This window comes from Neofelis nebulosa, chromosome 8 (assembly GCF_028018385.1).
Source record: "Neofelis nebulosa isolate mNeoNeb1 chromosome 8, mNeoNeb1.pri, whole genome shotgun sequence".
NCBI lineage: Eukaryota > Metazoa > Chordata > Mammalia > Carnivora > Felidae > Neofelis > Neofelis nebulosa.
This window is the reverse complement of record NC_080789.1, coordinates 79,827,939-79,853,922: the sequence shown is the minus strand read 5'-3', so window position 1 is coordinate 79,853,922 and position 25,984 is coordinate 79,827,939. Positions and strand designations below refer to the sequence as shown.

Genomic DNA, 25,984 nt, shown 5'->3' with positions numbered 1-25,984 from the left:
AAATGCAAATCAAAACCATAATGAGATACCATTTCATACCTGCTTGTATGGCTGTAATTAAAACAACAGAAAGATAATTAAAAAGACAAGTGTTGGTGAGGATATGGAGAAACTAGACCCTCACATAAGCCCTGCAGGCATGAAATGGTGCAGCTGCTTTGGTAAATAGTCTGGCAGCTCCTCAAAAAGTTAAATACAAAGTTAATACATATGACCTAGCAATCCCACTCCTAGGTACATGTGTAAGAGAAATGAAAACATACATTCAAACATTCATACATGAATGTTCACAGCAGCATTATTCATAGGGGTCAAAAAGTACAAACAACCCAAATGCCCACAGATGAAAGGAAAAATTAAAAAGTGGCATACCCATATAATGACGTATTACTGGGGAATTAAAAAAGAATCAAGTATGAATACAAGTTACAACATGGATGAATCTTGAACACACTATGCTAAGTGAAAGGAGTCAGTCACAAAAGATCCATGATTATTTGATTCCATTGGTATGACACATCCAGAACCGGTAACTCAACAGAGACAAAAAGTTGTCTAGGAGTGGGGGACAGCTAAAGGATATAAGGTTTCTTTCTGGGGAGATGAAAATGTTCTAAAATTGATTTTGATGATGGTTGCACAATTCTGTGAGCATAACGAAAATCACTGAATTGTATACTTTATATAGGTGAATTGTATGCCATGAAAATTGTACCTCTGCTGAAAGGGCGGGCCTACGCTGGCCAACTCCATCTTGTTCTGTGTCCTTCACCTTGACCACGCCTCCTCCCCTTGAGTAACCTCCCGCTCACCTGCCTGACAGGACTCCGACCCTTCCCCAGCCAATCGGCTGAGGCCACAGCCATTACCTCACCAACTGCCCCTAGGCCCCAATAAAACCTTTGTCCTTTTGAAACTCACTCTCTTTCCCAGGTATCTCACCGCTGCGTCGGTGCAGGTAGGGGATTGAGCTCGAGCTAGCTCAAATAAAGGTTCTTTTGCTTTTACATCAGACTCGGCTCCCTGGCGGGTCTTTGGGGATCACGAATTCTGGGCATAACAGTGCAAAGCTGTTATTATGCATATATATGTATACTTATATCAATATATACAAATTAAATTTGAAAAACTAGTGTTACAATGTTCATGAAAAACAAAAAGGAATGAGATTGGTAAATTAGATACAAGTTTGTCCAATGTCCTACAAGGCAATAAAACTGTAACATTTGAAGGCTTATTTCCTACTAGAGAGAAAAGAAATAATCACTGCTATCATATTTCTGTATGTTAAGTTCTAAGTTGACAGAGTTGTAAAATATAGTAGTATAGATATAAATAAGTCAATCAAAGTTGTATTCCTCTAGGTTTGTTAGACAATGTCTTACATTACAGTAAATGTCACACAGTCATCTGTTGTCTTATTCCCTCATCTTTGATAATTTTTAACAAACTATTCTCAAGAGCAAACCACAATGATTTTGCATCCCAGTGTTGGTAAATAGAAAATGACAGGGTATTTCCTCCTGGCTAATTACATGGAAATAGATTATGTAAAAGTGAAGGGGGGGTGCCTGGGTGGCTCAGTTGGTTAAGCATCTGACACTTAGGTTTAGGTGATGATCTCACAGTTCCTGGGATTGAGCTTGCCCAAAATTCTCTATCCCTCTCTCTGCCCCTCCCTTGTGCTCTCTCTTTCTCTCAAAATAAAGAAATAAAACAAACAAACAAGCAAACTGAAGGAATCTCAGAACTATAAAGTCACAGGAAATCATTTGAAACAAAGGAAAACTTGACCAAGCAACTCTTAAAACTATTAGGATTTTTTTAAAACTACATGGAATTAGTAACTATAGGAATTATTAAAGAAAAAGTCTGAAAACTCTCACCTGATAATAGAATAAGTTATTATAGAAACTTTAAAAGATAAAATACTTGCAAGATGGAAGCAAAGATGCTACAAAAGTTGTTCAGAATTTACAAACCCAGTGAAAGAGGTGAGGCATTAATGAGACAGATTGACAAAGCTGAATGACAAACCTGTGATTAGTAATGACGGGCTCACAGAGCCAGCCAAATCATAGCTAAATTGCACAGCTAATGAGAAGAAAAGAGAAACCAACAGGACTAGGAAACAGACCAAGGTAATCCAATTTAAGAATCATCAGCCTACCAGAGGTCAAACAATTATTCAAGCAGAATAGAAACCTTACTTGAGAAAGGAATTAAAGACAATTTTCTGGATGCTCAAAAGAGACAATTATAATGCAGCTATCTTAGAGGAATGTGAAAAGCCATTTAGAGGAACTGTCATTGAAATGTCCCTGGGTTTCTATGTATTTTAAGCATGAAACACAAAAACAGAAAGATATGTTTTTTGAAAGAAAAAAAAAAAAGAGGATATTGTGTTCTATCACATATTGATTGAATCACCTGAGAACAGTCACTTAGATGGAGTCATATAAAGTCCTAAATGAAATATGTATCAGATCCCTCTGAAAAAGGATACATATGCCTTGAAAGTGAAAGACAGAAGCTGGCAAGTGACTGGCCCAAGGTACTAATTTTGCCAGAGGTTCCACCAAAGAATTTTTTTCTGCCACCAGAAGAAATAAAAAATGCAACCAGCAGCTAAGCAGTACAGGTAGGAAGGCAGTGAGTCAGAGACCAAAGGCACCTTGTCCTGACACTAAGAACCGTGGGGCAGGCACTTGTTTACTGATGACAGAGACAGGAATGAAATAATTGGTTGGTGAGTTCAGAACCTTCTGTTCTGGAGGTTAATGTAGCTATTTAAGGAGGTACAGAAACTGAAACAATTTATCAGTGAGCTAAAAATATCCACAAAGGGATCCCAGAAATTTTGAAAGCCAGGGAGAACTAAAAAGGACAAGTAGATTGCAACATTAATAAAAAGTGGGTTAAAGATGTCATGATTAATCAAACAACAACATTTTTAAAAAGATAAGGTATAAACAATAATGTATAAGGCTCCAGACTACCTCGAAGAGATAAGCCAACACTCGAGGCTGGATATCATATGATTTCTGAAGGCAGAGTCAAGATTCTTTAATATAAATACATGACAGAAGTAAATAGAAACAATTGTGACATGTTTTTGTAAAAACGGATTAATCAAACTGGAAGTTATCTTTTTTGAAAGGGAAACTGTCGTTGAAAAAGAAGAAAATAAAGAAAAACATAAAAGGCAAAGCAAGTAGAAATGTATCAATTAAAACAAATTAGATAAATGAGTCAAATAAAGCAAAGATAACCGCCCGGCCGAGAAACAGAATCCAACAATGTGCTGTCCCTAAGATACAAGTAAGCCAAATGGGCAATAGGTCAAGGTTTAATTTAAGTTTTATTGTGTCTTTGCAAACACAAAAAGAGTGAAGGTTACTATTATGAAAATATTATATGTGAAAAGGTATATATAAAACTATAAAAATTTAATAACGGTGCATCTTAATGTTTTAACGTAATAGCAGCAATATATCCTGAAGAAAAGTCATGAAAATTGCCAAATATAATTATATCTGAAAGCCTTAGCAGGACACCACAGCTGACTGAACAGGTAAGGAATTAAAAACCTTTTCAATAAATCAGATCCCCTGATCAACATCACTTCTTAATCCAATATCTCTAAATCTCTTAAAGACAAATAGTGTGATAGAATTGCTCTATCTTAGCAAAAATCGTTCATTTCTGTTTTCCACTTTCAACCTCTCCACTGATTCTACAAATAGTTTTAATACTCAGTCAACCTCTATAGGCTTGGTGGTGCACTGTTCTGTAACATTTGCCATATAGGCCACTCAGTAGACATTTGCCATTGATCATAAGTGCTCAACAAAATACTTGCTGAATAGCCAAATACATACCAATATGGGAACAGTAGCAATAAGACTGGCAACACAGCACCACCCGCTGAAACGAATTCCAAATGTATGAATAGTAGTTTCCCCCCCACCCCCAGGATGGAATACAACCCTTCTTTCCTCAAAAGGCAAAGGCAAACTCTCATTTAAGACTATTTAAAACAATTGAATGAGTACCACGTTAAGTTAAACAAAAATATGTTTACTGACCTTGTAAGAATGTAAGGCGAAAATGAAGCTGGATTATCCTGCTCTGAAAAGAGGGGCATAGATCCTCCCATTATCCACAGACGGAAGTACAAAACGACAATCACCTTCAAAGAAAAGGAGATTTGGTAAGAAAGTCATTGCTCATTGGGCGTAAGCCCCACCTTTCTGGAGGACGCTTCCAGATGCTTTACAAATATTTTGTTTCATAATGAGCACTTCTATAAAATCCTAACACTCAAGATGAGTAAGCAAGATGGGAACAGCTGGGTAAGGAGAAGAGTATAAACAATGAAGGTGTTGAGGGAGAGGCAAGCAAATTCTTAATTACAGCTTTCAGTATCAAGCATTTATCAGCTGTTATCCACTGAGCTAAAGAGTTTCCATCTTCCCTGCGGCCTCACAGAACCTAGAGGTAGATGAGACAGCTGAGGCTTCCAGGTAATTTACCTAGAACCCCACAGTTAATAAACTGCAAGATCCAGGAGTTGAATCTATGTCTTGTCCAACCGCTTTCTTAACCGTTCCATTTAAACAGCCCCATGAAAGTTAATTTAAAATACAATAAACAATACTACTGGGTTTTGGATAAACACATTTGAAGTGTTCCAACCCTCCAATGCCCTGAAGGAGAACATTCATGAAGGGTTATTTCAACAAATTCCGGGGCACAGCTTTTGTGTCACCCGCTGGAATTCTATCACTAAATGGTGCTATCCTGTTGCCAAGGTGAATAAGAAAGCCAGAAGGAGAGACATTTCTGTGGGGAGGAGAGTTCGCCCAAACAGGCCTTCCAGATGCTTCTCATTTCAACAGGACCAATTACATTGTTTTTATTAAAGTCAGAGGAAAACCTTTGCTTGAATAAAAAAGCTAAAGGATTAATTTTGGAGGTAGTTAAGGCTGGATTTTTTTCCCCATGAATATCACTGACTTCCTTTATAAATATCTTTTATATAAATAACCTCAAATCTAAAATCCTAAAATAAAAGTATGGTGTCAGCCAAAAGCATAGCAACGGTAAACAATGCCTAGGCAGCCAATTAAAAATCGTCTTAACACTCGCAATGTCCTGCTCAAACTGAAGTTAAATTCTTACAGGCTTTATAATGGAAAATATCAACTACAAATGTAACAGCACACGTATCCTGAAAGAATATAAATTCCCTAAAATACTATGAAGAGGAAAAAAGCCGTGATAATTAAACAAGAAGAGTAGGAAGATAAATAGTAGAAAGGGCTTTGATAATAAATTTTTAAAAGAACAAAGGGATTAATAATTTACAACTTTCATCACGCCAATGATGTCAGATTACTTGCATTCCCATACAATTCTAAGAAAATAAATCACTTCTGAAACCAGTGATGAATCATCCTAGCTCTGTGCAAAGATACTAGGGAACACTTTAGAGAAACGTTTTGTCCCTTTTGTTGAGACTGTCCAGTCAAGGCTCTCCACCTTCATTGAAATTTTCCATGCTCTTCTTCCATAAACACGCTTTAGCATCAAGAAGAAAATCACATTAATTGGTGACATTACAATTCAAAGACTTTTTTGTAAGTTTCCTATCAAAATTTATCATAAGTTTTGACAGAAATTTATGGGAGACAGCAGTGGCATAACAGACTGATCTCCTAATCATGAATTCTTGAATCCAAGAATGTAAGAAAATAATTATTGGGACTGTCACCAGAGATGGCCACCAAAAATTCCTGCCCCCTTTGCATGTACATTCTGCTCTTCTCATCAAGAATGAAGCCAACTGCCCCTCCTCTTAAATCTAAGTTGGTTTTGTGACTTGCATTGACCAAGACAATGTTGTAGAAAGTGCACTGCATCAGTTCTGGGCCTCACCCTTGAGAGGTCCTGCAACTTTTGGCTCATTCTTTTAGAACCCAATTGACATGTTGTAAAAAAAAAAAAAAAAAAAAAAAAAAAAAGTCCTGGCTACACTGCTAGAGGGAGGTCACAGGGAGAGACTCTAGAGAAGGAGATACCACAGACAGATAACCTCACCCAGCTGACAGCTACAAGAACCTGCCTGTGCAACCCCAGTCAAAAATCATGATGAGCAATTAGAACCATCCAGCTAGATGCTGTCCAAGCTAAAGCATTCGGGGTAAATATATGTGGTTGTTGTTTTAAGCCACTAAGTTTGGGGGTGGTTTGTTTTGCAGCAATAGATAACTGATACAGCCAGGTTTGTGCTACTGAGACAATTCAGGATCAGCACCTTGAAAGGGACTCAAAATACTATAATTCATCCGGTCTGTCTTTGAGTTACCATATTCCCAGAAGGCTTTCATACATACCTTCCAAGGCGTTGTAACATTTATGGCATGTAAACTCTTTGAGCCTAACATCATGTTGTTCGAATATATTGCTGATTCTATTAAATAATCTGGATCATGTCTCTGAGCCAAGTTAAAATAAAACACTTCTTATCAGATATTTCAGAAGCATATCTATACTTACATAAGTTATGACCAAAGTGGCCCTTTTTAAGAATGGCCTCATGGTAAGCAGGAAATTTCTATTGGTCCTTGCTGTCAAGTACCTGAAACAGGACAGAAAAAAAAAAAAATTAAGTAAGTTTTAGAGTCCACCACACATAATGTTCTCCATTCAATGTGAACAGGTCATAGCTTGAGAAAAGACTAGAAAGGATCATAGCTAAGAGCATGGCTCCTGGAGTCAGACCACCTGGGTTTCAGTCCCACAGCTGCTTACTGTCTGGAAGGCCTGGAGCAAGTTTCTTAACTTCTTTGCACATCTGTTTTCCTCACTTATAAAAAGGGGGATAGTAGTAATATCTACTCCACAGAAAAGCTGTGGGCAAAAATGAAAGAATAAATGGAGCAGGACCTAGCACTGTTAGGTATGAATATTACTAGCCCATCTACCCAAATAACCCAGGCATTCTGGCAAATATAGGGTTACACTGGTCAAAGGGATGATCTTTTTTTAAATTTTTTTTTTTCAACATTTTTTATTTTTTATTTTTGGGACAGAGAGAGACAGAGCATGAACGGGGGAGGGGCAGAGAGAGAGGGAGACACAGAATCGGAAACAGGCTCCAGGCTCCGAGCCGTCAGCCCAGAGCCTGACGCGGGGCTCGAACTCACGGACCGCGAGATCGTGACCTGGCTGAAGTCGGACGCTTAACCGACTGCGCCACCCAGGCGCCCCTGGATGATCTTAAACAAATTAAGAGTTTAGCTATTTAATTTAATTTGAGAGACACTATGTCTTCAACCTACAAAATATCTCACAAATATCTTACCCCTAAAAAAATAAAGGATGCCAAGGTTGCCCAAGTTAAGAAATTTACCCAAGGTAACAAAGGTAGTCAGCATCAGTGGTGGGATCACAGCTCCCCAATATGCAGTGGGCAATTTTCTCACCTGCCTATGGCCTCTGGAACCAAACTAGGTTACAAGAATGTCAACTTCTAGAGGGGCAGGAAGTTATAAGGACTCTGCGTCTGCCACAGCTCACTCACTTGTACAAAGTAGGAGCACCATATTTCCACATATAAGGCACATGATTGGCTGGTTTTAATAAAGACCATGAAAGGGAAGCCAAGAGAAAGTTATTAACAAACCCCAAGCAAAAACCTAAAGCAAGTCATTTCACCTACATGCAAATTTCTGTATGTTAATCTACAAAGTGAAGGAAACAAGTCAAATCGAATCATCTAATCCAGCAAGCAGTTCCCACCTCATCCTTATTTTCCCTACCCTTTTTCATTTTTTTCCTTTACCCTACTTAATCCAATTTCTCTTCAAAGTATTTCTTCCCAGAATCTCTTAAAATCTGCACTTGAATGAGGTCCCTTTACACAACGGGAATATTCCCATTATTCTCAATATCCCCAATATTCTATTGGAGAGAGATCCCTTTATAAGGCCTGAGTGGGTTACTATCACAAAAAAGCGTCTATCTTGACAACTGCTTATAAAACATATATGTCCAAATGGTACTGCAAGGAGGTACTATAATGTCACTCAGAAGCAAGTCCTCTCTTCTTGCTTCCCTTTTCCTCTTCCTGGTTCAGAAACAGCTGTGGATCTGACCTTTCAAGTTTTTAATGAGTGGAGAAAATGAGGTGAGCCCCCAAAAAACCACTAGAGTCAGCTTTTAGCAAAATCTGGACTGGATCCATCCCCAAGCACTGCACTTAAACCTTGGCAAGGAGGACGGCCAGGGATACTGTCTGCTCTCACAACACAGGTGCATCACTAATGTCCCCAAAATAGGCTTAAGGGAGTCCACCACCTCCTGAATCTGTACACAAGATTTGTGTATGTTTTCATCTGTGCATTTCTCTGAAGCAAAATCCTTGGCTTTGATCTTTAGTGTCAACTGGATCTATGATTCCAAAAAGGTTAAAGCACTGGTAAGTGTCTCGTCTCAGCTCTGCCTCCACTATTACTATCATTTTCAGGATAACTCAACAAAGATCAACCTGGATATTTCTGCTGTTCCTTTACAGGATGTAATGTAAATGGCAGCAGGGAGGGCATAGCAATGCGGGAAGGAAAAAGGTGCTGGGGAGGGCTGAAATTGCGACACATATGAATGAAAAAGTGTTTCTTGGGTTGGTCTGCTCTTGGAAGCTTCATTTCTCAGGTTCCCTCTGTTGCTGCTTTATTTTAGCACAGTGTTAAAAGTCAGAAGTGGCTTCCTCTCTAAAAACAACAAACCGTAGGGTTTAGGGTGTTGTTTTTGTTTCAATGTTAAACTTAGGCAAATTCCCAAATTCTGCATTTGTTTCGCTGAAAGCTCACTACAATGGTTATTTCAGGGAGTGATATTTATAAAGTGTCCCTTTGTTAAGAAATTTTTCCTCCCTGATAAATCTCATTTCCTTAAGAGGTTAAGCTCTTTCAGACATCAAATAATTTGTTCTTTAAGATGTAGTATCCCAAAGCAATGAAAGCCTAGAATGATACATACAGCACTGTTGAAAAATGACCTCTTTGAAGATTTCTACTTCTAGTTTCTGTCCAATATTAAAAGAGAAAATAAGCCAAAATGATATGGGCCCTTTTTTGGTAAACACTAGGTCAGAGGCTGAGATTCCTAAGCTCATACAGGAAGTACTCCAAGAGCTGAATTCTCTGTATCCCTTCCTCCTACCCAATTCACAATAAAATTAGATAGTGAAATTCTCCCCACGAATTTATGACATATGTATGGTCTGTAAAGTAGAATCAAACATCAACAACAAATAATGACAATATTATTATTAACATCATTAAAATGCCAAATAATTCATATATGCCAGACACAAATCTAAGTGATTCAATTGTAATTATTTACTACTTACAACCATTCCGTGAGGAAAAATATTATAATTCCTTTTTTACAGAGAAAGAGGCCAAAAAACTAGAAGTAATACTTGGCTATTCTATCAGATTCTCTCAGCTATTCATTTCAATTGCAAGCTTAAGTATCTGTAAGTGCCTTATAAACAAAAGGCGCTATGCAAATACCACCACTGATAATGTTCAATTTCAGTCTCTGCTGTTTTCCCTGTGACCCAGAGAACATTCCAACAACAAAATCAAACCACTGAGGAACCCTCTAAGATGGGAGCTAAGGGTTCTACTCCTGTGCTTCCAATTCATTGGTTATATGACTTGTAACAAGTCCACAAGGAGCTTTGTTTCCTTCTTTTATCAGCGAGAGTTGGACTTAAATGGTTTTAGTCTAAAGTACTGTGATCCTTGGATATTCTCACCAGCTGATGACATCATAAAGTGACAACTGAAGAAAAACAGAGAGAACCCTACTGAAAAATTTAAAAAGAAATGCCAAGGGATTAGGAGGAAGCAATTGTTAGTTCAACTATGAGACTTGAGAGACCCTTCATAATCTGCAGTTGCACATGAAAAAAATATTTTAACATCAGTTTGGGGTGTTGGCATTATCACCTCTGCATTTGTAACAATTTCTGATTTTAGGCAAATAAAAGCAAAAGACCAAGATTATCCAAAGTAAATTCCCTAACCTGTGCTCCCCTACATCCTGTACTTTCTATTTTTCTGACATCAAATTTTCTATTAACATTTACCTTCTCAGTTGATTGCGTTCAAATATTCAGAGCTAAATGGGATTTCCTGAAGTTTTCCTCCATAGTTTGTCAGTCATCAAATCCCAGGGAGGTCCCAGCTGAGACCAGGACAACCAACCACCCTGGATCACCCACCATAATCTTCAGTGTTAAATAAATGCTCATTATTTCAAGCCACTGAACTTGGGTGACACAGAATTATTGTGTCAGTGGATAATTTATATAACACAATGATCAACACATGCTTACAGACCCAAACCGAGTTTTTAAAATATTTACCTGCCTCCACTCAACTTCCCCTCCCTCTCTCTCTCTCTTTTGTTTTTTTTTTTTTTTTTTTTTTTTTTCTGTGTGTTCCTTATCCTCCAATGGTAGACCAGGGTGCAAAATAAGAATGCTCAGTTTGGGATATAGACAGCAAGCTGGAGGAGGAAAATCACGTGGATGGTACTATTTCCCTTAGCCTTAAATCCTGCTGGTTTAAATAAAATGTTATATTATACTTTCCAGCCCTTCTAGGGATCTATAAAAATCTGTTTATTTTTGCCTTAATACCAGCTCCTGTGGCAGACATCTCAGATACAAAGAGTTGCTACTTTTTAACATTATACCAATAAATTATAAACTGCTTGAAGGGGAGCAGAATACATGACCCTAAAATTCACCACTTTGGCATGTGGATTATTTTAAGCTGAAGACAATCAAGACCCAGCAGACTCCAGAAAACCTTTTATTTCTCCCTTAGAGAGGGGGCCTTCCTCAGAGAGAAAGCTATACCAGAGAACTGAAAGACCTATCTGTCCGAAAGAGCAAATATGTAATTACCAAACATCTGCTCTTCCTATTGTCTTGTGAATTACCCTTCTCCCCTTCAAAGTGTCAGGCTCCTATCCAATTCCTTAACTCAGGAAGGCAAGTAAGCCTCAACTGCCTGACTTGCCTGTGGGTCTCAAATTTTTATAGGGCTCCCACATATATGAAATGAAATTTGTTTTCTCCTGTTAATCTATTTTATGCCAACTTAATTATTAAAGCAAAGAAGCTAGAAGGGTAGAAGGAAAATTTTTCCTCCCATTAAGCTATATACAAAATTCCTTCTAGAACACCAGTCATACTAATTTAATTTATCTTGTTCATTCAAGGTAATAAAGGAGATTAATAAAGAGTCATATACTACAACCAATTGTTGTTGTTTTTTTTAAATTAAATTCGGAGCTCTATTTTTTTTTTATATAATTTTTTTTTTAACGTTTATTTATTTTTGAGACAGAGAGAGACAGAGCATGAACGGGGGAGGGTCACAGAGAGAGGGAGACACAGAATCTGAAACAGGCTCCAGGCTCTGAGCTGTCAGCTCAGAGCCCGACGCGGGGCTCGAACCCACGGACCGTGAGATCATGACCTGAGCCGAAGTCGGACGCTTAACCAACCGAGCCACCCAGGCGGCCCAATTCAGAGCTCTTTAAAATAGGAATTCAGGAATGTGCTTCCATTTGAAACACAAGTAAAATGGTTTTTTGTTTTTGTTTCTTTTTACTTGACCAAAGTAACAAAGACAAGGCTCACATTAGAAAAGATTATCAGATTAACAAAACAACAAAAAGAAACTTATGTGTCTTTGGGTTCTTCTTTAATGCACTCTCCTTGAACCCATAAAGTGCCTCATCTAAATCTTAAATAACCAAAGGCATTCTGAAGAGGAGTGAAACAACCTTTGATGTGTCCTTTGATATTCAAATGCAGAGTCTGAAGGAAAGGAGCTAACATTTCTAAGAAGATAAGATGCATTTCTCAGTTCCAGCTATTCAAAAACCCCAATTGACCTTCAATACCCCATTCTGTGGCTGTGGTAAAGTTTCTTCCAGAAATTTTAAACTCCAACCTCTGTGTTATATACAAAGTAATATGTGGAAATAAAGACAAAGAAGACATAAGGGAATATCATTTCAGTTCTCTTAACCATTCTGAAAATCAAAGTTAAAACTGGAAGGGATCAGAATGGTTCAGGGCGTTTTAGGGAGAAAAAAATGAAGTCCAGAAACTGATTTGCATAAGATCAGGGTCTTTAGGTATCAAAAATCAATGAGTTTAGGCTTTATTAATTAAACTTAGGGTCTCCTTTATAGTCCTTCTAAAATGAATTTAGTCTCCAGCTACATTTAGTCGCTGACCCCAATTTTTATTTCTTCTACATGTAACAGCAAAAATTCAGTTCTGATGGTATCATCCTGGTCTGTCATTAACAGTCCCAGAAAAGTTTCAATTCATTCATAATAGAGAATACTTAATGCACTGAATATGTGCCACTCACTGTGCTATGCACCTTTTTTGTTTCATGCAATCCCACACTAGCCCATGAGCCATGCTCGTCTCCATCTTGTGAATGAGGCTGAAGGAAAAACTTCTTCAGGATCTTGCAGCTGGCAAGTGGCAGAGGTGAGATACAAATCTAAATCTGAAGCATCCACTACTCACTATAGCCATGTAAGTAAAATACAGCTGGTTTATTTAGCACACTTTCAACATAGATTATTTACTAAGTGCATTTCTGCATGTAAACAACACAATGACTTCTACTTAAAAATGATCCTCTGCATCTTCAACCACTCTACAAGTCTACAATGAAACTTTGAGTACAGGTTTTTTCATACAAATGAATGAACTGAGGCAGTGCATAATCTTTAAAGGGTCTTTCATGAAGACCCTTTATGTCCTTAAAGGTGAATGCATGTAGTGGTTACTGCAGGTTGAAATGCAAGCTCCATGTACTGTGGGCTGATTCAGAAATTCTAAATGAGAAAAGATGGCCAAAAGGAGAGTGTGAAGAGCTCTGCAGGTGTCACTGCACTGTGAAACAATCAGCCAGCCAGCCCACAGAGACAAGTGGCAAGCAGGAACAGAGAGTTAAGACAGAAAAGGATGCCCCAAAAGAGTGACAATGAAGCTGACACCTGAGGAAGATGAGAAGTGAATTAGGTGAGGAGAGAAGGAATAAGATACGTATACAGATGCCTAGGATTGAGAGAGGGCAAGCAAAATGAAGAAAATCAAAGTTCATTCTAGCTGCAGGATCTAATACTGGCAGAGTGGTGACAGACAGGGAGGCTGCAGAGGCAGGCAGGGGCACTTCATCGTTGACCCTCACATGCCACTGTGGAGTTCAGACTTTATTCTAACAGCAGTGAGCAGCCCGTGAAGGGCTTCACATCGTGATGACCCAATCTGATTTCTGTCAGAAACTGACACTATATGATGTTGCTACAGCAACCACTCTGTGGTCCATAACAAAGAGCAAAGGGCCCAGCAGTCCCAATGGGGGAATGGTAGGCAGCAGCGATTCTGGAAGTTTCTGAGATATCAGATTCAGATATGAGAGGTTCTAGTCTAAGTAGGTAGGCTTTATGCTAGGGATAAGTAAGAAAGTATGTGTTATTACATTTATTTAGCAGTCTAATTTACTGTTAAGTCTTTTCTTAATGTATTTCACTTATGTGTTAATTGGCCATTAATTTGGCATCTATAAAAACTTTCTACTAACCAGAATATTAAATTGCCAAAATAAAAATGCATTACAAGAATATACATATTATGCATCTGTATGGCATTTTCTATGTCAAAGGGCTTTTCAGTCCAGTCTAACATTTAATCCTTGAAAGATCCATATGTGGTTGGCAGAATAGAGAATACCATCCCCATATATCTAGACCTAGTGAGCAGTGGATCCTGAACCAGGATGTTTTATGGCCAATTCCATGCCTTTTGGCTGTGAGTTTTCCCTTATTTCTACCAGTCCAAAATTCTTGCACATGACAGACTCTAAAGAACCCATGCAAATGAAATCACTGCTACTTGCAATACACATTGGTGTGGGTACACAAGTAAACTTTTGCACAAAGAAGATTACAAACAGCCAATGATACTATAATCATATTTTTCTGAACCTCTTATTGGAATATACGGGCTGATAAATTCAAATACAATTCAGCTAGTGAAAAAGAGTATTTGGTATTGGGACTGTCCTGGTAAACCAAGGAAACACATTTTCTGTTAACAATGACAACAATAAAATAGCTGACGTTGAGTAAATGCCTATGGTACCCAAGCACAGTTCCTATGTATAAATCCTTAGCACAATCCTAGAAGATGTGCACTATTAATAGCTTCATTTTACCAATGGGGAAACCAACTATTAATGGTCAAGAAACTTGCCCCAAGCTCCCACAGGTAATAAGCAAGGAGAGTCAGAATGTCAATCTAGCTTATACCCTTAATCACCAATGCTCTGCCAGCTCTCACATCGTTGCCAACTAAATCTCTGTTTTCACTTTCCCTTTGCTTGGATTTCAAACACTACTCTGATGTACAAACATGTCAATAACACATGTTTAAAAGGATAATAATTCAGGATACCATACATACCTGATCAATTTAGAAAATTAACAAAAAGCCTTCTGCAACTTTATCTCTATGAAAAATGACAAGCTATTCCAACAGTAATATTTAATTGGCAAAATATTGGGCACTGAGTTAGGTCCTATAAACAACACATCAAAGAAATAAAAGCAGACATTTAACACTTAAATAATAGCTAACATTGAATGTACACCATGGGCCAGAAACTGTCCTAACCACTTATATTAGCTCTTTCAGCACAAACAACAACAAACTATGAAGCAAGTGGGGTTTTTTTTATGCCTTTTAATTTATTTTTGAGAGGGAGAGACACACACACATACAGAGCAGGGGAGGGGCAGAGAGAGAGGTAGACACAGAATCCGAAGCAGGCTCCAGGCTCTGAGCTGTCAGCACAGAGCCCGATGCGGGGCTCGAACTTACGAACCGTGAGATTATGACCTGAGCCGAAGTCGGACACCCAACTGACTGAGTCACCCAGGCACCCCTGAAGCAGGTGTTATTTCCATTCTCATTTTATGGAAGGGGAAGCTTGGGGTGCCTGGGTGGCTCAGTCGGCTAAGTGGCTGACTTCAGCTCAGGTCATGATCTCACGGTTCGTGAGTTCGAGTCCCACAGTGGGCTCAGTGCTGACAGCTCAGAGCCTGGAGTCTGCTTCGGATTCTGTGTCTGCGTCTCTCTCGGCCCTTCCCGTGCTCATGCTCTGTGTCTCAAAAATAAACATCAAAAAAAATTTTATAGAAGGGGAAGCTGAAGCATAACGAAGTGAATGAACTTGCCTGGGGCCACAAAGCCAGTAAGGAACAGAACTGGGAATTGTACTCATGCATTTTGCTTCCTGAGCCTGTTGCCCAACACTCCACCACATGGCCTTTCTGGACTTGCTGTCCTGCCCCAAGGACAGATGCACACAATAAAGGATGAAAAGAGATCTGGAAGGTAAGAAGTCAGCATGGGCTGGAAAAGGAGAGGAAGCTGTGGGGAACACATGAGATATGACCTGGGTCTGGAGGGACAGAGAAGATGGAAGAGCGGGGAAGGTAACAGGGGCCCAGAGGAGAGGTGCCCAGGAAGCTGCAGAGGGACGGGGAGTGATCACACCGCCCAGGACAACGACGCTCCCTGCAAACACAGCACAGCAGCCCCTCTCCTGTATCTGGTGCACCCTCAGTGTGTCAGAGTCAAGTGTCTGCAATGTAAATAAGGAAATGTGAAAGTGGAACTTTCGAAACCATGGCGGCTTGAACAATAGTAGAATATCCCCATATATAATTGATGTCATTTCCATCTCCCTTTTACTCAGCCACAAAAATGGGCAAGGGATCTCACCCAGGCAGCTCCCTCTCCCCTAAGCCTTCCCCAGTCCTTACCCGGCATCAAGCTTGTCACTTGGGCTCTTTTGGTACCTGGAGCAGGACTGTGTCTCCCCATGGTCCCATCTGTGACCTCCTCCTTAGGTGTTTCAAACCTTAGAGTCAACACCCAGGACATAAATTGGGCCACCATACCAGCAGGGTTGGGGGTCATCCTATGCTGCAGCTCTCCTGGTCTCTCTTGCACTTGTTACATCCATGTAAAACGCAGGCCAGGTCAGCCCAGCTAGAACTCTATCCCACTTTTACGCTTGTAAGTGGGTGAGTAACTTAGGTTAGGGTGTGTGCTACAGATGCAGACAGCTTAGATTTTAGACATGCGGCAGAAGAAGTCTCAAACCTTTATGAAGCCACTTTCTCCAATCCAATTCCAAGACAGGGCCGTCAGGCACATGCTCTGAAGCAACTTGCAAAAACAGACAGTAAACCCTGAAGCTCTGTAATACACTTGGTTTCGTGTACAGAGTTCGTGCAGAGGCCAAGGAGGACATTTGGCAGCCTGGGCTTCCTGCAGACACGGGCTCCTCCTGAAATAGATCACCTCCCTGCAGCCAAGGCCATGTGCGGTCAAGATAGGTGGCCTAAGAAAACACAGCACCACTCACAGGGAGGTAAGCAATGTTGATGCCGAAGAGAAACCTTTTCTTGGTCCAAACAAATTCATGCAGAGAACAGCCCATTTCCCTGGCCCCACGCCCTAATGCCATTTAGAGGGAAGGTCAGAGGGCTGACTGTCACAGCTGCAAAGGCTAGAAAGTGGGGACTGGTCATTCCTGCACAATCTTGGCAAACACCTTTAAAATTCACATTTCCTCCAAGAATCTAACTTTAGGGAGATTCAAGTTTTATTTCACTTGGAACTCTTTTTTATGCTGAGGACAATTACGCTACATTCTTTTAAGGTTTAATTCTAGGCACTTTGGTTTTAAATTCCAGCGCTCATACATGTTGAAAGCTCCTAAGATTTCAGAGTAGAAATAAGAATCACAGTGGCTCTTAGCACAGAATATACATAACATGGGAACAATCATTATTCAGGTAACTGTCATGGTTTTAATGTTTGTGTAAAATGTTTACCAGTATTGCAGAAGTTAGGGATACATAATAATGAAGTCTATTTTTTTTTTCAAATACATGCTTCTTTTGGTTATATCATTTTTAAAAACTTTCTCTTGATTTACCTGTAGACCTGAGTCTCATTTTAAAACATAACATAAAAAGCTATAGTAGGAAAGTTGCCAAAGGAACTAGAAATTTCAGTCCCAGTCATATTTTTCATATATATACTCATATCCAATTATATTTGTTTATATTTTTCAAAGTAAACATTAGAAAAAATGTAATAATGTCAGTTTGCTAGGTCTTAATTATCTCTGGGTATGATGCCTTGGTTGCCAGAGGGATCTCTAAAATAGCCTCTCAACAAACTGAGGGTTGATGGGCGGTGGGAGGGAGGGGAGGGTGGGTGATGGGTATTGAAGAGGGCATCTTTTGGGATGAGCACTGGATGTTGTATGGAAACTAATTTGACAATAAATTTCATATAATAAAAAAATAAATAAAATAAAATAAAGTAAAATAGTCTCTCATTCCAAGCAGCTCTCAAAATATGGTGCTTGTGCTGTAGGGGCAGCCCAGGTGTGGTGAAGCAACCACAGGCTGTGGGGTCACACAGAATCCTGGCTCTGTCAGTCACCATCTGGAAGACTCGGCAACCTCTTTAGCCCTCTGGGATCTCAGGGACCTCAGCCATAAAGTGGTCATCATAATTTCTCCCTTACAAGTTCATCGAAAGGATTTCCTTTTTTTTTTTTTTTAATGTTTATTTATTTTTGAGTAAGAGCGAGACAGTACAAGAGGAGGAGGGGCAGAAAGAGACAGAGGATCGGAAGCGGACTCCACACTGACAGCAGTGAGCCCAATATGGGCTCAAACTCACCAACGGTGAGATCATGACCTGAGCTGAAGTCGGAGCCTCAACTGAGCCACCCAGGCGACCCTTGTTGAGCAGATTTCAATGAGACAAAGTGTGTAAGTGGCTCATCACAGCACCCAGGACACAAAGGCACCCAAAGTAGCCGCTACTGGTGCAGCGATCACACCTTAAATGAAAATTCTAAAACCCTATGGGCTGTATTTCATGGCCACGCACAGAAAAAGGAAGGAATCAGTGAATTCAGCTAGGTAAGTACAGAAAAAAAGACTCATCTCCCTCAAATTCCACCAGCTCCGTCCTTCCCAAAAGGAGAAGGGAGAGAACAAAATATTTTCCTAGAAGACTATGCTATAATTTAACTTTTAACATTCTCATTCAGTGGTTTCCTCTAATTCAGTTTGGATACTGAAACCAGATACCCAAATGTGTTGTGTAGGTTGTGCCCACACGAGGTAGGCAGCCAGGTGGAACAGAGGTGGCCTGCAAGGGCTGAAATCCAGTGCATGTGCCCTTCGACAACCCATGAACCCTCGTGCCGGCTGCATCCGCCCTAAGGAGGTGGCAGCCTTTTCCGAATCCTCCCAAAAGAGCAAAAGGTGCCCTCAACTCAAACATCATGCACCCGCCATGCCACATACTCACAGCTTTTTTGACTTCATATAAATATCCGCTATTGGCCAGCAGCAGCCTGGATGCTTTTCTTTAATACCCATTAAACAGCTTCATTGTCCTAATGACTTTCACAGCAACTTGCTAAATATAGTGTTTCCATTTTCTTTGCAGCCAATTTTATTTTCTCACGGACATACTATCACAGTGCTGCTATATTTCCAGTCACCAAACCCAGTGCAAAGTAACTTAATGTTAACTAACATCCGTTTCTGTATTAATTCGGCTGAGTTTCCCTTGCCCACTCCCCATGGTATTTGATACTGTAGGAATCTCACTCATCATACCAAATTTTAAAAATTCTTAAATCATAGAAGTCTTAACACTGTCTTTACAATCCCCAGCAGTATCAGGGCCAGATGTGGGACTGTCAAACACATTTTTACTGTCCTAAACTGAACTCAAGCCAAACCGAATCCTTTGAAATTTCCAGTCTACGTACAGTTTCCAGATTCTAGAGGTTTTATACACGAGACTGAATTGTCAGCAGGGTAACCAAGCAGTCCAGTGTTCCTATTACTAAGGAGCTTGCCGGAACCTGGGACTTCCAGTGATGACATTAAGAAAATCCTGGGAGAGGACGCCTGGGTGGCTCAGTCAGTTAAGCATCCGACTTCAGCTCAGGTCATGATCTCACAGCTTGTGAGTTCAGGCCCCACATCGGGCTCTGTGCTGACAGCCCAGAGTCTGGAACCTGCTTCCGATTCTGTGTCTCCCTCTCTCTCTCTCTCTCAATCTCTCTGCCCCTCCCGGCTCACACTCTGTCTCTCTCTCTCTCTCTCAAAAAATAAATAAACATTAAAAAAAAATTTTTTTTTAAAAAAAGTCCTGGGAAAACCAGAGTGAGCTGGTCATCATCTAGCAGGTTAGCAGGGCACAGTAGAATTAATTGCTATCAACCAAACCATTCGTTTTGCAAAATCTCAAAGAAAATAATTGGTTTCTTTCTCTTGCCTTGGGCAGCCACACCCACATGCGTGTATACACACGTACATACATACACACACACACACACCCCTCTACCACCACCACATATACCCTCTTACCCATGACACGATTCCTTATAAATAAGAGTTCAATCAAAAACAAGTCTTTCTCTGGTGGAAGATATTTACTAATTGACTGATCTGGTTAATTCTGAAAATATGAGAACTAGAATTTTCTCACCCACACTTTCCAGCTGTCAGATAAATCTTTACTACTTGGATAATCCAACATAGGCTATTCTTTATAGTGGCATTTTATTACAGTAACAAAGGGAAAGGGAGGCAGCAAGAAACAAGAATTTAAAATTTCTTTTAATGTTTACTTGAGAGAGAAAGAGAAAGAGAGAGAGAGAGAGACAGTGTGAGCAGGGGAGGGGCAGAGAGAGAGAGAGAGAGAGAGACATAGAATCTGCTGACAGGCTCTGAGCTGTCAGCGCAGAGCCCAACACGGGGCTCAAACCCACAAACCCACAAACCATGCCCTGAGCCAAAGTCAGAAACTTAATTGACTGATTCACCCAGGCATCCCAGAAACAAGGGCTTAATAACCACTAAGACTGTACAGAATTCACTACATATGCAATCAATGGAACTGTAATGACTTTATTTACTAGACTATAAAGCTGCCTGGTTGATTACAGTAGAGTTGATATTTTAAGCGCTAAATTCAAATCAAACTTATACCAGTAATTAAAAGGAATTTAACAGTCTTGATTTTAAAATGCATCATATCCATAAATGACAGACACAGTAATACCTAAAATGATCAATCTTAGTTGTAAACAAACAGAACCAAACATTCAAGCAAATCTCAAGGTCCAAAATCTCGTGTGCTGTAATTCTGATATTTATCTCTTTATACTCTGCGTTATGTAAACATCACAAATTCATCTTTATTTTTAAATACCAGTGATACTTAATTTAAAAGTTTATGAAAGTTTTTCTCTACTTATATGCCCCTCTTTTTTTATTGTCTTTTCCTTGTATGCAAGGTTTAGTGATGACAGAATTATTTAAAGTCATTCCCATTGTCTTTAAACACTAAGGTTTCAATTTCCTGGGCCCTATTACTAAAAACACCATATTAAATAGAGCTAAAAGCAGAGTTTTCCACCGTTCAGTGATCTCCTACTCAAGTAGAAGAACCACATTATGAATATTAAGGGAATACTTTAGACTGACAAAAACAACAGACGTTCATCATGAAGAAAACAAACTCCAGAAGAATCTATTTTGACACATCTCTTGCCCAAGTAAGAAACCGTGGTCCCTCTGCCATGGTCACTCAGTGATTTGTTTCTAGGGGTCCCATCTACACTCTACCTCCAAGCCAAATAGGCTAATTCCAGGAGTAACAAACCAGGCACAGCCTCTCTTCAAGATGTGGCAGCCGGTGAAATTCTATTAGGCAGGTGATTAAGAATCATGCTTGATCGCAATTTCTCTAACAAGCACTTTATGAGAAACCGATAGAAAGTGGGTACCCCCAGGTGGTCAACTGAAGCGTGTCCCAGACATGTGGATGGAGGCCTCACCAGTGTGGACAGCTGGGGAATCATTAAGTCCTGACAGAGCTGGCTGGTATGCTACAGTGAACGAAAAAGAAGAACATCTTGTCCTCATATAATATGATTTGGTTGAGAACTAAAATAAGACAATTCACATGAGGCCCTTCTGGTCCTTTGTGAGAAAAGAGGTACAGGCAGGGAAACATACCCATCTGCCTAAAATCATTTACCGTTCCAGAACCCTTAGGATTTTTCAGGTCCACCTTCAAGAAAACAGCATAAAAATATTAACTGACATCTAATTTTGTTATGTTCTTCTTTCTTAGCTAGTTCAATCTAATGGATTTCAGGATCAAGGTTATTGCAAATAAAAGGAAAATCAAATTTGCAGCATGAATAACCCCTCTCCTGCATGGCTGTTTTGCACACTGGATTGTTTTTGTTTTCGTTTCTTTGTATTTACATCATATCTGCACAGTATCAATGAGCCTATTCTCTGATAGACACTTACCTTGCAATTACTTCAATATACATAAAATGGGCCCTTAAAATACTCAGAGGACCACAAGCAATCCAAATAAGGTAGGTGAATTAATAATCCATATTGGATGAGCCATTTTTACACGAGATGATTTAATTTTTTCATTTGTTAAAGACAACCACTTCTATCATTATACTATTCGACAATCTTAATAAACTAATATGTCTGCCATATTCAGAAACTCATCTCCTGAACAACTTCCTCTATTGGTTATACATACAAAAATCAGAGATGAACAGGGGCGCCTGGGTGGCTCAGTCGGTTAAGCGGCTGACTTCAGCTCAGGTCATGATCTCGCGGTCCGTGAGTTCGAGCCCCGCGTCAGGCTCTGTGCTGACAGCTCAGAGCCTGGAGCCTGTTTCAGATTCTGTGTCTCCCTCTCTCTGACCCTCCCCCGTTCATGCTCTGTCTCTCTCTGTCTCAAAAATAAATAAATGTTAAAAAAAAAATTTTTAAATCAGAGATGAACAAAAATTGCTTATGGGCGACCAAAACTGATGTTTCCAACTCCCAGTCATCCAGGTTTCATCCCTGAAGCAAAATCAAACTAGGCAGAAATGTTGCCACAGAGAAGTACACTGTCACAGCGACTGGCTTGCTGTTCCCCAGATCCTGTTTACTCTTCTTCCTGAGCACATAACTTCTCTGCTTCACTGACAGTTAGAAACGACCACATGACTGAGTTCCAGCCAGAGGAAGGTGAGCGGGAATAACAGGCACAACTTCCAAGTCTGGCCCTTATCATCTTCCTGCATTGGAGCACCTCGGCATTTTCCTCTCCCTACTTCATGCAGCAAGCCCAGAAGCTGAAGTCACTGCTTGAAGATACAGAGTCACCAATGGAGGGAACTTGGGTTTCTGAATCACAGTGTGGAGGTAACCTGCCCACCAATCAAGAACATGTAGTTCAGACTTAATGTGAGGAAGAAATAAACTTCTATCACATGTAAGCCATGTTCGTGGCTGGTGTTATCTCACCAAAGAGAGATGCCAGTAGCAAGAAGTGGCATCTAAAAGCTAGGAGAGATCTACAAATTCATCTTTGGAAACAAATCTGAGATATTCTAAGGAATTTATGTAAGGAACATTAGTGTCTCACTATTTACAAACACATACTAAGTTTTTGACAACTATAACAGAATACATTGTTGGCATGGGCTCTCCGTGAGACAGACAAAATGGTCGACTTCTCATGGGAGTGAAAATTTGTGTAACCCCATGGACTTTTTTCTGAATAGCAGTTTGGCAACATGCAGCCAAGCCTAAAACACTTTCCCAACCTTTGGTAATCACACTCAAATCAGAAATGCACAGAATGAATTATGTTCACATCAGTGAAAAACTGGGAACAACCTAAATATCTAATTATAGGGGAATAATTAAATAAATGTTACCATCACCAAACATTGGAATAACACCATTTAATCATTTGAGATTATGTTTAAAGAATACTTATGTATTTATTATTTTTGAAAGAGACAAAGAGTGCAAGCCGGGTAAGGGACAGAGGGAAAGAGGAAGAGAGAGAGAGAGGGAGAGAGAAAATCTTAATTTTTTAAGCAGGCTCCACACTCCAGCACGGAAGTCAACACAGGGCTTGATCCTATTACCCTGGGATTATGACCTGAGTCAAATCGAGATGGATGCTCAACCAACTGAGCCACCCAGGCACCCCTAAAAGAATATTTAAAGATATGTATAAACACTCATACATTGTTAAATAAATATAAAAGAAGACGATCAAGAAGCACACACAATATGAATGAATCCAGTTAAAGTGTGTGTAAAAGACTGGTGAGCTATGCACCTGTTACTGATTGCATGTTTGTATCCCTCTACTGAATTCACGTGTTGGAATTCTAGTCCCTAGTGTGATGGTGTTTGGAGATGAGGCCTTTGAAAGGTGATTTGGTCATGAGAGTGGAGCCTTCACGGTGGGATTGGTGCCTTTAGAAGAAGACACAGGAAAGAGCTTCCTCCATGCTTTCTGTCATGTGAGAATACAATGAGAAGGTGGCAGTCTGCAAATCAGGAAGTCAATGCTCACCAAGAACTATATCTGCCAGCACCTTGATCTTGGACTTCCCAGACCCAGAACTGTGAGAAATAAGTATCTGTTGGTTAAACCACCTAGTCTAGGGTAGTTTGCTAGAGCAGCCAAGTAGATTAAGGCAGTGCCAAAACACTAATTGAGGTTACCCTTGGATATTGATATTAGGCATGCCTTTTCATTTCTTCTTCATAATTTTCTGTAGTTTGGAATTTTTCAGCAGTTAACATGAAATACTTTTATAATCAGAAAAAAGGCAATCAATTCCATTATTTAAAGTTTTTTTTTAAGGAAAGTTAAAAATAAGAAAAGAGGGGCGCCTGGGTGGCTCAGTCAGTTAAGCATCTGACTCTCAATTTCGGCTCAGGTCATGATCTCATGGTTCATGGGTTCGTGCCCCACATCGGGTTCCACACTAACAGTGTGCTTGGGACACTGAGACAGCCTGCTTGGGATTCTTTCTCTCCCTCTTTCTCTGTCCCTCCTCCTGCTCGTCTCTCTCTCTCTCTCTCTCTCTCTCTCTCAAAATAAAGAAATATACTTTTAAAAAAATAAGAAAAGATATGGGCGCCTGGGTGGCTCAGTTGGTTGAGTATCTGATTCTGGATTTTGGCTCAGGGAAAAGATATGGGCACCTGGGTGGCTCAGCAGGTTAAGCGTCTGACTCTTAATTTTGGCCCAGGTCATGATCTCACAGTTTGTGGGATTGAGCATTGCACTGGGCTTTGCGCTGACAGCATGGAGCCTGCTTGGGATTCTCTCTCTTCTGTCCCTCTCCCACCCACTCACGGCATGCCTGTGTTCTCTCTAAAATAAAACAAAATAAAATAAATAAAATAAAATAAAATAATAAGCTAGAATCTTTAAAGAACTGAAGGCCAAAGAGAAGACAAAAGGAAATCCTTTGGGCCATCTCAGTGATTCCTAAGGAGCTAACTATTATAACGGTTGCTCAATAAGCAATGTTTATAATGATGATCCTAATATACTAGGGTCTAGGATACATTATTCAGTTAAAAAAACAGCAGAAAAGTATATATTATATGCTAACATTTATCTAAGGTGGGAGGATGGGGGGTATATTTTAAATTAAAGCTAACACTAGAGATGAGAAGGAAAAGGAGGAAGAGAAGGAAAAAAGAAGAAAGGACTACCTATAGGTGAAGTGAGGTGTCAGGGCAGGAAGGATTGGGACAGGCCTCTCTGAGTACACCTTATTTTGCAGATTTAGAAGCAGTGTTTATAGGGTTATAAAACAAATTAAATCCAAGAAAAAAAAATCCTTCAAAATCAAAAGCAACATGAAACAAACAAGTCAAAACTACACAAAAAGGAACCATATCAAGTAAGTTTAAAACACGGGAATTTTACTGTATATACCTAGTACTATATACTTTAAAAGCAAAAAGCATTATAAAAAATTCACAAACTACTTTTAATAATCATATTGTTTCTGGTAACGTTGGTATTGTTATTTTGAGACTGTTACATGAGTAACGTAGGATAAAAAGGACAAAACAAATACGTAATTATACCTGTGTTGTTAGGAACCAGAATTTTCAGTGGCAGCAAGAGAGAGACATACCATCAATGAGATTAGGTAAACATCCCTGTAGTTCCAAATTTTAGCTGAAAGTGTTAGCTAGGGTGCAATGGGAAGTTACCCAAATAAGAGGGTTGCAAGTCATCGGGAGAAAGGAGGAGGGGAAAGGACAAAAGCAGGGAAAGGATGTTTTGCAAAACCAAAAGTTCCAGCCAAGGAGTAGCTCAACTAGGTGTTTCTCCGGAGAGCCCCCTGCTAGGTGTGTTTCACCTAGAGTGACTTACATGATCCAGTTTGAGCCGGACTGGAGCTGGGGACCTGTACAGTAGCCCCCCTGAGTTCCTGAAGTTACCTTTAGTCCATTATAAAACTAAGACCCACCCCTTATGGGTGGGGTTTTCTGCCATTTTTTGAACATGGATACATGCACTAGCATGCTGACATCCTAGCATGCACAACTGAGCCCAATTGTTTATGCAAGCTCCCTGCCCCCATGCCCCACACACCCAATAAAAGCTTCCTGTACTAACTCCATGGGGAGACAGTGCTTCTGAGACAAAGAAACTGAAGGGACCCCATAAGAGACTGCTTTTCTGGCTCCTTTAATTACTTCTATTCTTGCTAGGACCTATACCCCTGCCTTACACACACCTTATAGAAAAGATAATGCATGTCCTCCTTGTAAAGGTCAAGGTGTTAATACTTCTTTAGAGTCTTCCAGCACAATAGATAACATCTAAGGAGTGATCAGGCAGGGTCTCTGGAATGTTTTCCAAGACGGCTGACTCACCAAGACCCCC

The 25,984-nt window shown here is 39.8% G+C and overlaps 1 protein-coding gene across 3 annotated transcripts in view; it reads right to left on the bottom strand.

Moving 5' to 3' along the window:
- The window catches only part of TMTC1 (transmembrane O-mannosyltransferase targeting cadherins 1), a 272,519-nt gene that overhangs the window by 143,701 nt on the left and 102,834 nt on the right, over window positions 1-25,984 (bottom strand). For all 3 annotated transcript variants that reach the window (XM_058743207.1, XM_058743208.1, XM_058743209.1), the window contains 2 exons: window positions 6,562-6,643; window positions 4,089-4,192 (listed from right to left, as the gene is read on the bottom strand). In XM_058743207.1, the coding sequence (XP_058599190.1) occupies window positions 4,089-4,192; window positions 6,562-6,643 (186 nt within the window). The remainder of the gene's footprint in view (window positions 1-4,088; window positions 4,193-6,561; window positions 6,644-25,984) is intronic.